This window comes from Colletes gigas, unplaced genomic scaffold (genome assembly GCF_013123115.1).
Source record: "Colletes gigas isolate AHSC1104 unplaced genomic scaffold, ASM1312311v1 Colletes_gigas_Sc00006, whole genome shotgun sequence".
NCBI lineage: Eukaryota > Metazoa > Arthropoda > Insecta > Hymenoptera > Colletidae > Colletes > Colletes gigas.
In genome coordinates, this window is record NW_025106635.1 from 9,988,952 (window position 1) to 10,005,000 (window position 16,049).

The 16,049-nt window shown below is 37.5% G+C and overlaps 2 protein-coding genes across 2 annotated transcripts in view; one reads left to right on the top strand and one right to left on the bottom strand.

Annotated features, from left to right (window-relative positions):
- Positions 1 to 16,049, bottom strand: part of LOC122395563 (follistatin-related protein 5-like) — a 121,725-nt gene that overhangs the window by 89,338 nt on the left and 16,338 nt on the right. The gene's annotated exons all lie outside the window — the stretch shown is intronic.
- Positions 10,159 to 13,421, top strand: LOC122395913 (acyl-CoA Delta-9 desaturase-like). Its single transcript, XM_043393828.1, has 5 exons — positions 10,159 to 10,372; positions 10,904 to 11,034; positions 11,128 to 11,333; positions 12,895 to 13,077; positions 13,136 to 13,421. Exons 1-5 carry the CDS (start codon positions 10,159 to 10,161, stop codon positions 13,419 to 13,421), a joined length of 1,020 nt encoding a protein of 339 aa, XP_043249763.1.

Sequence of the window (16,049 nt, forward strand, 5' to 3'; positions counted from 1 at the left end):
GCCAGTCTGCGCACCGACAAACCAGTTAGAATCCTAATTTGCTCATCAAAGTCGGTGCGTGTTTAATGTTCAACGCGTATCCGTATATTCGAGCCAGGTGTCTAATTGTATCGAACCGTTGTTAATTATGCCTCCAAGACGAAGTATTACAAACTTTTCGATTAACCTTCTGTAACCGAAATTATATTTAGCTTCCGAGGAAAATGATTTATTTAAAAACACGAACTTTCTAGGCTGAGATTTCAATTACGGTTCCATTAAAATACGTATTCGAAAGGTAAAGAATTACGATACAATACGTTATATTTACTCGTGCGAGGGTTAAGAGCAAACAGGACGCCAAACTTCGTTTGTTATTTTGGGATAGGTGAAATATGATAGAACGTCCACGCGGGACGTTTAGATGGAATCGATGAAATTCAATCAATTTTATTAATGGTCCGTTTGCTCGCGATTGTAATCTCCTCTGCGAGATTGCACGAGTACGACACTAGGAAATGAAATCTTCGATACAACGAGCTCTAGTATTTGTTGTTGCGCGTACGTCGTACGGCGGTTTTATTCGCAGACTCCATTTCCTGCTCGCGGACAAATATTCTGGGCTGGAATAGGATTAGCGTGAACGTATTTCGGATAACGGTGTCTCCGCTTCATCATTATCCGTCGACGCGAAATTTTCAAACGATCTCTCGATAATTGTTTGCGACTAGGCGTTTGTTTTCTTCCTCTGTCTACGAGATTAGAATTGAATCTCCCTTTGGCTGTAAACTTCGCAGTGATCCATCATTTACAAAGCTTTTCGCTGAAAATACTGTACAGAATGGGTCACGTAACTTTGAAAGTATGCGTTCCACAAAAGTGTTTTATATAAAAATTATACGATATCGGAGGGAATTCTATTCTCAAAGAATTTTTTCAAATAACCTATCCATTTACAAAATCTTGAGGTAACGTTTAATTTAAAAAAAAATAGAAATTTAAATATATCTTCTTCTAACGAATCAGTTCTTGTTTACTAATAGTTTTTAAAATTCAGTAAAAGGTAGAAAAACTCTTTTGTTACGATTTATCTCAGATTCTCTTACTATCTGTATACAATCTGTGTACGACGTTGTAGAGAAATTTCTGTAAATCGTATTTGAATTGTAACGTGATAAATAGATCAACATTCTGCTACATGTTCAACCGTCGTTAAAATTTACAGAAATGAAATCTGTTAGAAACGAGATTTCTTCGAAGATCGATGAAGCGATCCGTAACACGTATAGAAGCGCATGACTAGACCTCGTAAAGGCTCTTGTCAATTACAAGAGTACTTCATCGTCGTTTCTCCAATGCTCGATAAAAATTGTTGCGGAGAAATTTTCTATTTACCTGCAAATTATGTTCGCGAAAGTCAATACGATGGGATGGAACAAGGTTTAAAAATATTTTTAATGCATCGAAAATAAACGTTGTAGTATGAAATTGGATAACGTGGGACGTGCATAGTCGTGACAAGGCATTGATTATTCGTATGAAACGGTTCAGATCAACCATTTATGATCACTTTCACAAACTATCATTCTAGGATAAACTATTAATAATACATTTTTTTACTTATGTGTGTCGACATATGTACTCTAAAGTCATAGTCTATCGAAATATGGGTTTCGATAATTTCTGAAAAAAATATTGTTTTTCATATCTAGTGTAAAAAAATGTTACACGAAGTTCGTCCCACGGGTTTATTCAAATTCATATCATTAAAATTCCAAAATCTACATGAAAGATATGCAAGCATAATTCATACATTCTATTCAGAGAGTGTTTTAACTTACAAAATATGTTGTGTAACAAAAACAAATTCCAACGATAAAATATACAGGTTGAAGCGTTTAACTTTCTCACCTAAATTTATCAGTAAACTACTTTCTGTATAAAAAATTGTAATATATTATTTCATTTTCATTATAACACGAAATTCAGTTAGTAGAAAATATTACTTGGTCTACTAACGAAAAGCGTTGTTCACCTAAGGCAACATTTGCCCGGGCAGCCTTAGTAACATGTTCACCGACAAAACCTGAGCAAAATCGAAATTTTTTTATTTTTTTAACCTTTCCATTTGAACTTCCAAACCTCGAAACTAACAATGTAGTTCCCTAAGGCAAGGTTCGCCGGGTCGAACTTACAGACGAATTCGCTGGCAGAACCAAAAGCCATTTTTATTTTTGCAATCTTTTCATTCGGCGTTTCAAACACTGGAACAAACGGTTTAATGCATTTTCAATAATACATTTTCAAACGATTTTCTTTTCTTTAATAAAATTGTAAAAGGAGCAGAGAAAAGTTTCAACATTTTTTATGTTGTCCTGTCGTTTCCCCATATTAATTTTCGGTTACTCTCCCTTTCTCTTAACTCGAGTCTGATCGATCCTCGATCAACGATTCACGCACGACTCTCTCGTTTCTCAAATAAATCATTCTCTTAAAGATCTCACACGTACAACACACAGCGTTGTCGTGTGCAGCCAAGCATGCAAAATCTTCGCGTGCACTCACCGAATCGCTTCTTGCTGGCTGTCGATATTTCAGCATAAACACCCGCTCGTTATCCACGCGAATTCCATCGTTCGAACGGTAGTCATAAATTAATTATTATCTACATATTATCGCGTGCATATTTAATAATAATCTAGACAACTATGCGATGCTCTGCCATTTACGATGCTACCGTTGCATACTCGAGATACGTGGAAAAACAAGTTGGAAACAAATCGAGTATAGAGGAACTATTAAATTCAGTCGTAGATTTCCGCGAATCCTAAGGCTTTCATATGGTTAAAATGGTCAATAAAGTTCAGAGCGGAATCGATGGTATTCCAAGATCACGAACGAATTTAACGGACACGAGGGGGAACTGCATTTATCGAATAATTGAATGTGACCAGAGACTTACTACGAGAGAACCAAGTTTATATGGCGTTTGTCAATGTTGATGAAGAGCTTACTCGATACCGGTTTTCAAACCTATAATACCAGATTTCAATGCATCAGGCTCGAATGTTATCGATTTCAAACACCTTTGGTCGTTAAATAAGTAACAAGAATTTTCTTCGATCTCGATAACAATATTGTGAATGAAAATAATAAATAGTTTCCTTTCATAATTCCTTCGTACCTTCCACCGTGGGCGTTATGGTTGCACAAATCGCGAGGACGTCATTAACAGATGAAACTAATTAGAAAGCGTCACCTGCAGCGTTGTTGCTCATTATCTATGGCCTAAGGTGAGCGCGGTTAGTATTTGACCCGGGTTCACGCAAGAAGTACTACGAAAGGTCGTTCGTTTGTAGGATTACGGGGCAGCCTAACTGCATCATAATGCGTTCGTGCTTTCTAAATTAAGTGCCCGTGAAACGTGTGCTGTTCGGTTTGGTGCGTGGACGCCCCGCTGACCGTAACATTAACGATATCCATCGATCAATGCACGCGAATAATTCAACGCAATGGATTTCGCTGGCGCATTTCGAAGAACATCCGTCTCGCGTTGCGCCGTGATTTAATCAGTTTTGTTCGCCGGAGCGCGTGTTTTTAATTAGGTACGAAGATACTCCAACGAAAAGATGAAGCTGGTTCGCAACGATAGCTCGCGTACGCGCAATATTTTTTATCCGCGTCACGCAATAAATCTGACGTACAAAAAGAAATGGAAATCATAATTTCATTTTTCACGGTGCATCAAGGAGATTGATAAAAAAGTGTTTTATTTATATTTTGCGTACGACGTGGATATTTAGAAATTGTATAATATTTGTCGAACAAGGTTCTGGGATCCATCAATTCCAAACTGATTCATCGAGAATATGGAAAGGCACCGATGTTCGTAAACTTTTATTTCATCGATATACATAAAGAGCAAAATTATTGGTTTCCCATTTATGGTACGTACACGTGGCAAAATATGTTCGAAATACGCAAGAATAGAAGCGATCGGTAATGCTGTGGAATGGATGTAGCGATCAATCAAATCGTGGAAGTGTACCAAGGAGATTCTGAAAAATTGCAGACGGACAGAAGGAAAGATCGATTTGGTAGGTTTCGCTCTCCTCACACATTTCTCTGTTTTACTTTTACTTTCTCGAAGACCTCGAGCGTGGTACTAAAAAGGTAATAAGATTTCCATCTGTCTAAATTATACGATATTTTCCAGTTATTTGATAAGATGGAAATGTTTATTTCAAAGTATCATATAACACAATATTGTTTCGTCTAATTTCGTTAGAATTCTTGTGAATTTTAATTAGAAAAATTAGATTAATTAGATTATTTAGATTAGGGGAGAATACTTCGATGACCTTGACCTTCACATACGTTCTCAAGGGCATCATTTTCAACATCTCCTTTCTCTAGAACAAATTCATCACGCTCGACAACAAGACCTTTACTACTTCGGTTTGTTTGCACGCTCGAAAATACCGATACGATCATTCCTGTCGTTTCGATCGTTAACATCATTGATTTTATGATGATGAATGGCCGAGTAATTACTAATAGCTGGAACTCGTTCTTAGAACCTGTTTCTGTTTGCTTTCATTTTCATCGAGATCAATATCCAGATCATAATTAACAAGCGTAAAGACGAACAGAAACAACGAAAGTCTGAGATAAAATTTACATATGGTTGCTTCTATCTTTTTACCCTCAAAAACTTATCTTTTCTTTTGTTGTACAGGGCGTTTCAAAACGATAGATCATATACAGAAACTATATGATTTAAAGTACTTGATATTTCTGTTATCTCCGAGTATCGATGGTTATTTTTTAATTTTGTATCGTATATAATTCGCCCGAGTCTGTAAACAGCTTAATGCCGTCGTAGTTTTATGGCGGGAACGACAGAAAAATGAACGATAACGTAAACGCGCGGAAGATTGCATCGCGCTCGCAGTCGGTTCGATGATTTGTCGGTTTGATGGTTCATCATACGTGAGCTACGTGGCCCGTGGATAGCGCGTACTTTTACGATCCGGCATGGAAAACGAGAAGGAAATTGCCGTCATGTCGAAAGACAAGCATTTTACGAGCGGGGTGCTCGACAGGCTCGGTTTGATGCACCGTGAGCCCGGCGCGTCGTAAATCACAGCGTGGATTTCGAAAGATGCTCGTTCGAGTAAACGCGCTCAACAAATTAATGGGAAGAACGATTAGCGGTGCGGTGTATACTTTGTTGCACAGCGTCGATCAAGTTAATTAACTTCTGCCAGCGTCAAAACGTACGGGTTACAAGTTTTACGTATCTACTTACATCCATCTGATATACGACACGGCTCGAAAGTTTCGAGCACTCTCACTTTTTCGAAGCTTTTTCTAAATCGTTAGGCATGGGAGAGCCTCGCTTGTAAATCACCCTTATCAAGTAGTAAGATATACAGAAGCGTAAAAGAAGCGATGAATTTATGGGCTCTTTTAACACGATGAATCGAAGGATAGATAATTGTGAATTTAGTAACTTATCTATTATTGTCTTTTGTACGAGGAACGTGACGTTGGATTAACAGAGAAATGGGAGAAAGTTCAGAATGAAAGAAGTTATTATTACGTGGAAGGAAGTAAATGATCCCCAGCCTCGATAGGAATAGACTGGAACCGATGAATTATTAAAAGAAGATACTTGCTCGGGTATGTAGCGTCTAGAAATAACAATTCGTTCAATACCGAGCCATCGCAGACACGACGGATAAGGAAAAGGAAGTTTTCCATATATCAAAGAACTGACTGGCGCACAGCGTATTCGGAAGTCGCAGACGTCGAGCGTTGCAGTTTTATGCTACGATCAGATGCCGCAGGTATTGGGCTGCATGTGTGTCATCGGTTTTATTGAATTATTAATATAAAGTCGGACATCTGTTCGAAACATATTTCGGTCGCGTTTCGGGAAGTAGGGCAGCTGATAAAATTGATGAAACGCGACGATGTAACCATACTTCCTCGATTCAAGATGGAATTTTAGCGCGTTGACGTTTGTTCGAATTGAAAATTAAACATTCTCGACAGCTCGATGGTTGTGCTTGTTAAATTATAGAATTTCTAATAATAGGGAACGATTTTAAAATACGTACACGTACGAATAAAATTCAAGATTTAATCATATTTAAGATGTAACCATATTTCCTGGCTTCAAAATGGAATTTTAGCGCGTTGACGTTTGTTCGAATTGAAAATTAAACATTCTCGACAGCTCGATGGTTGTGCTTGTTAAATTATAGAATTTCTAATAATAGCGAACGATTTTAAAATACGTACACGTACGAATAAAATTCAAGATTTAATCATATTTAAGATGTAACCATACTTCCTCATTTCAAGCTGGAATTTTAGCATCAACGCCTTGACGTTTGTTCGAATTGAAAATTAAACATTCTCGATAACTCTATGGTTGTGCCTGTTATTTTATGGCATTTCTAACAATAACGAACGATTTTAAAATACGTACACGTACGAATAAAATTCAAGATTTAATCATATTTAAGATGTAACGATACTTCCTCGTTTCAAGCTGGAATTTTAGTATCAACGCGTTGGCGTTTGTTCGAATTGAAAATTAAACATTCTCGATAACTCTATGGTTATGCCTGTTATTTTATGGAATTTCTAATAATAGCGAACGATTTTAAAATACGTACGCGTACGAATAAAATTCAAGATTTAATCATATTTAAGATGTAACCATATTTCCTGGCTTCAAAATGGAATTTTAGTATCAACGCGTTGACGTTTGTTCGAATTGAAAATTAAACATTCTCGATAGCTCGATGGTTGTGCCTGTTATTTTATGGCATTTCTAATAACAGCAAACGATTTTAAAATACGTACACGTACGAATAAAATTTAAGATCTAACCATATTTAAAATGTAACCATACTTCCTCATTTCAAGCTGGAATTTTAGTATCAATGCGTTGACGTTTCTTCGAATTGAAAATTAAACATTCTCGATAACTCGATGGTTGTGCCTGTTATTTTATAGCATTTCTAATAACAGCAAACGATTTTAAAATACGTACACGTACGAATGAAATTTAAGATCTAACCATACTTTCTGGCTTCAAAATGGAATTTTAGCTTCAACGCGTTGGCGTTTGTTCGAATTGAAAATTAAACATTCTCGATAGCTCGATGGTTGTGCCTGTTGTTTTATGGAATTTCTAATAATAGCGTTTTTGAAATACGTATACGTGCGAATAAAATTTAGATTTATTTTTATTGGAAAATTCTCACAGATAGATTAATTTTTCTCTGGAAAGAATATAATGAAAAATAGACGAAATTTTTGATTCTCACAGTGTTAACACACCGATACGCGGTCGACGTTGCTTTGAAGTTTCGCTCGCTCGATGACGCGTCTCATTTGCTGTCCTGTACGAGAGACCTATTTGAATTCGTGGGCAGAACAAATTTTTGGGTAAATGTTTACGTTACTGACTACACCGCCGATTTCCAAATACAGCGATCGCGTTAATATTCGGCTAGCACGGCATTTTTATAATTAATTGAAGCATTAGAAAACAGAAACTTTTCCAGAAATAATATGAAATCCTAATTTGTGTTACGAATTATTTAAATATAAGCTCTTCTCCGAAATCTTATTAGTAAAAATTAATTTCTATTTAAAGTTCTTGATCGTGCAAGTCGTATCGTCGTTTCATCGTGTGTATTCTCTGATTAACAAAGCCTTTGGCGAACATTAATCGATTCCTTGGGCATCATTTATGTATGCTTACTACAAGCAACTCTACCGTTATATTTTTCATGCATATATGTATATTTTACGCGTATAAATCTCATATGTCCTTTGCATACGTTATATGCATAAACATGCTTAATCTAAATATTATACATCGCGCACAGATTATCAACATTGGAGCAAATTTAAACGCGCCTTGATAAAATTGTATGATTTAAAGGGATTATACGCAGCATTTGAACTTATCTTTTTGGCACACGTTGTCAATTCTCGCCCGATAATAAAAAAAAAAAATAATTTCGATGTTAAACAAAATTGTACGAACTCTCTGGTACCCACGAAAGTACATTTTTGTTGCGTTTATCGTGCACATACTTCACATATATTTTGCATACACTTTGCATATTTACGACATTCTATAAACTTCCGCAATCTAATCGTTAGAAATCTTGAGTTTTAGCATGAATTCACATCATCGCAAGCAAGGTTCCACCGCACGCGAGCATCGACTTTCCCTGTGGCTGTAGACGACTCAATAAGAAATTATAATTTATTTTATTATAGTTATTGTCTTGCAAAATTATATCACACCAACTCAGATCACGACAACCGAAAAGTACTGATTCCGGTTGCTCTGATTTATAATAATTATATCTTGAAAAAATATTAATGACTTTCGTAAACATTCACCAAATTCTCTACCCTCGATCAAAGAAAATTGATAGTCCATTAATATACACTTGGACATCGATAACTGCTTTGATGTTTTTATATTCTTAAAATGTATGATTTGTTTCTGGGTTAGAATACGTCGCAGTCAAAGGGTTAAAGCCAATTAATCAAAGTCAAAAAACGTCGTACGAATCTGGTGTTCTATTAAAAGGTTATTAAATGTCCAAGCTCGAAAGGAGCAGAATTAAGTGAGAAATTACTGTACCCATTCTGTTCTAAATCGATGGAACAGACTGAGAAAGTGTTTCGGGAATATCTTTCTAATCTCTCGAGGCAGGGGTTCGAGCTACAGGAAGTCGTTTTCGAGCGCATTAAACTTTTTGATCGAACTCGGTACCCAACGCAATATACTCGCCAAGAATATCGAGAGTTTAGTTTCCCTCGAATCCCATGAATTTCTTCGATTGTGTTCTAGCGTGTTGTCGAATCCATGATCGAGTAATCGCGATAAATCTTAAACTGTGTATCAAAGTTGGGCGTTGTTCCAATAAAAGGACATTTGAGAATAGATATTACCATACCATTTAACTTTTCCCTCTAAAAGTTGTTTTTCTATTTCTCACTTTTGAGATATAGTCCAAATAAGGGTGACTTATAGTAAACTTTTTGCTTTAACTTGCAACGAACAACAAGAATTATTACAAAGTTACAATCGAGGAGAGTTTATTGAAAAGTTCATAGTACCATAGAAGTATATGTCTTTCTAAATAATAATAAATAATTTAAATAAAAATTCTGTTAATGATCCAAAATCACCAATGCTTTCTTCTCATCCAGAAAAATTCAATTCTCGACGCTCGTGTTGTTTTCTATTTTCTAATTTTATTTGTACGGGTATAATTTGCCTAACTTTGCGGTATGCTTGCAACGGTCGGTTCGTGGGCGTGTATTAGCGATAAAAAGTGTAAAGGACGAGGTGATTGTCGGTGCGTGTGTTCAAGCAGAAGCATTAAAATCACCAAGGCGAGATTGTTCCAGGCCATTTGCGGATGTTCGATTCGCTCGCTTTCGATATCCGCAGCGAAGCGGGCTCATTACGTGAAGAGGGAAAGTAGTTAATTGCTTGTAAGGAGCATTAGGTGTTTTATCGTATTCACGCCGCATTAGGATACTATCGTTTAACGCCGAGATTGCTTGTCTCGATTGAAAAATTACTTCGAGTGAAACTTTACCATACCTTCCGCGTGGCCGTTGAACTCGATGGTAATGTTCCCAGAACTACGAAAGCTGATATTAGCGAGTTAGGATGCATCAGGCTGAGCCGAATTATGGTTTTTAAGATTCGGAGTCGGGGAACAGTTGGAGGCTGATGAGAAAAGAATCTTTCTTAATTCTCAGATCCATTAGAGAATATATTTCCTTTTGAAAGTTAATCACTTTCGAAATTAAATACAAATGCTTTTTTAAAGGTCAATAAAATTGCAGTTATATTCCTCTACGAAATTTATCTTTCGGTTATTTTTCGCATTTCTGTACTATACAGAAAGACAATACGTACACTAGATTCAACGTGAGTTTTAACAAAAATTATTATACTAGTTGTAACAAGTTTAGAAATTTTACAATTAAAGGACTCTTTCCACAGTCCTTTATTTTGGAGTATTTGGACGATTTTAATTGGTATCTAGCAGTGCTATAATTAGAATTTGTAATTTTCAAGTCGATAGAGCAATTCGAGTGGAGGGTCTCGTTTCCAAAATGTACATTTCGACGGTGACCGAGTACGAAGAGAAGAAGGACAGTCAAAGCGCGGAAGAGGACGCAGAGCCATGTCAGCTACCAAAAGGACAAACCTTAGAGAGGCAACCGATAATATGGCAAAATGTGATTGGTATCGCACTGCTTCATTTCCTGGCCATTTACGGCTTCGCGACCGGTTATCGAGATGGCAAGTTTTGGACGTGGATTTGGAGTAAGTATAGGTCCAACCTCGTTTGAACGTCGTTTAGAACAGCCACGATCGTCTATATCTTGCAGCAGATTGCAATTGAAAACTCTACGATCCGTACCGTCATCAATCTATAATAAATAGTTTACACAATAAACAGTTGAGAATCATAGTGGTCTAAAGAGAAACTCAAATCATAGATAATTAGATATTATCAAGCCATAGATATATTTTAATAAATTTTAATAACTATAGATATCAAAATTAATAGATCTATATATTTAATATAACATATTTATTATATATAATATAATTATTAATCTATAATTTATAGAGTCAGAAACTCTGCATGAATTGTAAAAATTGTCTGTGGTACGTGAAAATTAAAATATTTTATACAATCTACAATTAATCAATTAAGATTGACTTACACCATCATGTATCCAAACACTTTACTCGAAACAGAGGGAAGCTTTTTATTCGTTTCTTTCTCGCGAATACCAAGTTCGTTAATATTGAAAAATAGTATAAATAGTGTATTCTTTTCCCTCCAAGCTATATGTTACGGAATCTCCTGTGGCTACGGAATAACAGCAGGGATGCATCGACTGTGGGCGCATAGAAGTTACTCGGCCAAGACTCCTCTGCGAATTTTTCTAGTCTGTTTATATTGCATAGCCGGCCAGGTGAGCTAACGAGCGCAATTCCTCTACCCTGTGTTATTCCGTGTAATAAAAAATAGCTGCACCCGACTTGATCGATGCGTTTCGTTGTATTAGACGCGCACCTACAATTGGATACGAGACCACAGAACGCACCACAAGTACACGGAAACGGTCGCGGACCCGCACGACGCGACTCGTGGATTTTTCTTCTCCCACGTGGGTTGGTTGATGGTTAAACGACACCCGGCCGTGAAGAAATATGGCAGCAAAATTGACATGAGCGACATCCGTGCGGATCCTGTACTGCAATTCGTCGACAAGTAAGATATTCTCACGTACAAGTGTTTCGTGGAGTTTCAGATGCATCGTTGCACTTGTAAAAAATATTATCATACCATTCTTTTTTATTTTTTATCAAATTCGAAATATAATCAATTGCGTGGCTTACTTTGTATATAAATTTTAACCGGTTGTATAGTATTTTCTACGTCTCGAAAAATTAAGGAACGTAATTATGATTTACTTAAAGAATAATCGGTTCGTCTTGAAATACCGTTACGATTAAAATCGTGGAACGATTGGAAGCTTCTCGATCATGATCTTACAAAATGTAACATCGGAGGAAATAGCTTTATTCCTGTTTAGCTTCCAGCGTACTCTTCCTTTAAATCTATACGCCGCGTGGCGTGGTCATACGGCTTCTGAATTTCTCTGTGGAAATCAGTTTTCAGAGTATTATTCGGCTCACGCGTTGCATTGTTGTGGATTTCTTCAATGAATTCAAAATGACGACGTTTCGAGTGGGATTGCAACTTGGGGGAACAAAAAATATTGACCGGTGCCAAATCCGATGAGCAAGGTGGTCGGTTAAGGGCAGTAAAGCTTTTCTTGGCGAGAAATTCCTTAACGACGATCACGAGAACGGGTATTCTTGAATATCAAGACCGGATCTTGAAATTTCCGGCAATTTTAGGTCTAATACGCTGAATACTTTTAAGAAGTTTCTCCATAATTTCTTTATAATATCAGGAGATAACCGTTTGCCTCGAGTTCCTTTAAAGGTTAGTCTCATCATCGTTTCAAGACACGGGAATACGACCACCTCTTTAGTTTTGTCCGATTAAGAATAAAATTGAAGAATAAAAATTTTTAGGAGAAAGTTAGTCCCAATATTTGGTAGACGTATCGTGCGCTTTAATTTCATTAAATATCTCACTGGGAGTATTTATTTAAACAAAGGTTTTCTGCTTACTTCGAGACATGATATCTAATTCTACTATTTCACATGATTTAATGCGTCTTGCCAAAAGGCAACACGATCCATCGGCGGCTTGCACAAGGAACAAACGTGTTAAAGTATAGCGAACGATATTGTTCGAAGCTTTCGTGCACGAATAGTATTTCGAAGAGTTTTCCGACGTTGGCGTTGACGAAACCCTGTCTATATTCCTGGTGAACCTAGAATACAACGGTATTGAATCTCAGTTCTCTGATAAAGCTAGGACACGTATCAACCAACGGTCTTCAAACGTTTGACGAATCGTCGAAAAAGAATCGAAATCACTGTCAAGGGGATCCCACTGCCCGATTTCGATCTCATCGAGCTTTCGTAAGAGGCTCTTAATCGTATGTATAAAATCTTGGGTGTAGTCGATATAAATAATTAAAGTTACGTACCATCTGATGAATCGATGTTTGTTATTTGCAATTTTAGGAAAATGAATGAGATTGTTTTCACATACAAGAATGTCAGAAATGATCTTATGGGATTTTTCAGACCCTTAGACTGCGAAAATGCTATTCCAAACTGCATAATAATTCGTTTGGTCATGCATAATGTCGAACACTCGTTGATTTTCACGATTTTATGTCACGTTGCAGGTATTTCGAGATCATTATGTTGTCGTTGTGCTTCTTCGTGCCTATACTGGTGCCAATTTACGGATGGGGCGAAGCGTGGCACTTAAGCTTCTACGCTACGGTGATTCGTTACGTTTGGTCGTTGCACGCCACTTTTACAGTGAACAGTGTCGCTCACATGTGGGGGAATCGACCGTACAACAGGCAAGTCTCCTAAGTTAATTAAAACTTTTCAACTTACAGAGTCTCTCTGTTTCGGTAGGACGGTCAAGCCTACGGAGAACGCGATCGTGTCTTACTTCGCTTTAGGCGAAGGCTGGCACAATTACCATCATTCTTTCCCGTGGGATTACAAGACTGCAGAATTGGGAGCGTACAGCCTGAATCCCACCGCGGCTTTTATAGAATTTATGGCGTATTTAGGGTTGGCCTATGATCTGAAAACGACGAGGAAGGAGCTGGTCGATCGTACGGTTCTGAAGAAAGGGGACGGGACCGACAGCCTTTGGGGCTACAAGAGACACAGAAACGTTTTGGAAAAACAATGATCTATCGACGATTAAAAGTTCAAAGTTTAAAGTTTGAGGAAAATACGTTTCCTCGGGTAGAAGCAAACAATGAAGAAAATCAATTAATTTCGAAAATCGTACATTTACAGAAAATGTATTAACAGTTACGCGAGTATCATCTTTATGATGGTTTGAATTTCTATGAACGTTCCCTCAATCGAGACGAACGAAGCGATAATCGGTTTACGCAGAGATCATGTCCATAGGATTCCAAGTTTGTTTACAAACATTCTGTTCAACGATTACCTGGCTGTTAATTATTCCAGCTAGTTTGTCGATTGGCTTAGTTGGATAGAACAACGTATGTACGAGGGATTATAATTATTCATGATTAATAACAGGTAGTTGGACTGATTACCCATAGAATTAATATTCAGTGATCAGAATTTTTAAATAAAATTATTTCATTGTTTGTCCAGGCTTCGTGTCACGTAAGCTGATGTAATTAATAAGTATTATCATACACTTTCTGAGTGACAAGACAGATTTAATTATACTTAAGTAATACTAATTTATCAAGAAACTTTGCTAATAGAAATGACTGACGCTTTTTACGCTTGAAATGGTTCTAATTCGAAGGGTTTGCAAAAAATACGTTATTAAAAGTCTCAAATGAGTTTTTTATGAATGGAACGACGTATTCGATGTATCTGCAGCCGCATGAAAAAATCGTTAGGTTAATTGGTACCTGTCCTAATTTCTCTTGCTCTAATTGGGATCTGATCGAGCAAACCAGCCCGATTTTATTCGAAAATGTAACGATCCACGACACCCCGCTTAGAGCTCTAATATAGTTCTAGTTAGATTCAGATATATTTCTAATTATTCTAATTTATAAATAAATGAAATAAAGAATTGTTAATTATTATAATATATGTGTACTTATAATGAACTTATTACTATCTTCATATGACTTTTAGCTACTATCGATTGTAATAAATAATTCAATACATTTTTCGACGAAACTATGAAAATAAAAATTTAGGTTCTACCTGACCAGTTGCAGAATTTATCTGGCCACTGGAAGCTCGTCAAGGAAATAATTTACCAAGACAAAGTGAACCTGAAAAAGCTTGTGGCTGATAACGAAAGATTTTGTAATTAAAAATATACTAAAATAAATTTTAAACGCAGTTCAGGTTCTTACGCAATAAGGCTCCCGATTCAGTACAAGTATATAAAAAAAAAAATTATAAAGCTAACTTTTTGCCTCGTTGACGTGAAAAATAATTAAAATATTTGTAAGGCGAAATTACTTAACGTAAAAATTCCAAATACACACGATCCTTCCATTTTCCCATGTTTTTGTTTTCAGCTCTCTTTCATCCCCCGCGAATGTTCACATTCTAGATTTCAAATTTCTCGTATTCCGAGGGTATATCGCGTACCATAATTAAAAACAACGAAAATAATTTGTGCACCTAATAAAAATGAATGATCTATTTTTCCCAAGAAAAAGTGCGATTGATCATAGATTATACACACGTTAGTCGTCGATTAAAAAAATCCCCAATAACTCTTAAACTATTTTTTTCAGCTATCTTGGTTGGTGCACGCTATCGACCACCTGCTCCGTATCCTAATGCCGGAGAAATACAACCAGAGTCTGTAACGCTTTAGCAGAGACGCCTTGCATGATACATGCTGGCGCACGCAAAATGGTAATGGCCATCCTGAGCCTGTGTCCTCCCGTTTCTCTCGCTGAACGAATGCACGGGGAACAGGGCAGAAGATAGGGAACGCGGAATAGAAACGTGTGTCGGCGTACAATGGTCGCCGGTCGGGTCAAAAGTTCAGAACTTTTGTCATGTAGCTGCGTGTGTAGCTGAACTAGGAACGGTATTGATCTCGAGTCGAGTCGAGCGAACAAAGTTCTTGGAGATTTAACGAGAGGCTCTTGGCGATGAGCTGCTTTCCAAACAATACTGCCAGTATGTATGCACCGCCGCGGCGTCCGAACGAGCGCTTATACTTGAAAGCGACTGTGCTGGCGGCGCGCAAAACCGTCTAGCGGCGTCGTCGCGGCACATTTTCGCTGGTCCTCGGCGTACGTCAGCCACTCGCAGCCGCCATTATCGCCGTCTTTTTTGATCGCCTTCGGTGCTCGATTTCTGTAACACGCGCGCTTTTACCCTACCCTCGCCGACCTACGAAACGAGCCCGGAAACCACGCCGCCGCCGCCGCCGCGAGCATTATCGTCCTCTTTCACGCGAGTCGCGCTTTAGCGCGTCGCGTAATGGTCCCCTTTGATTCGGAACTGGGACTGTTCGAATATTATTTTGCAGGCCGTCGTAACCGCTATAGCGACCTGTTACCTGTCTCTCGATGACCTATAACCGGAACGGGATTGTTTCAAGGAATGAGAACTGACAGGAAATATGAACAAACGTCCAAGTCCTCTCGTTGAAAGCAGCACAGGAGGGATTAATATTGGAGAATCCCAATCTCGTGCATTGTAAACAGAACCAGGAAAATTAAAGTTTCGACGACTCAACGTCTGTCAACGAATAAAGAAATTGCTAGGAAGAATTGAAATTCAGGTAGCAGACTTTAAAGAACAAGTGTAACATAAAAACGGTGGGTACGAAGTATTGAAAAATCGAACT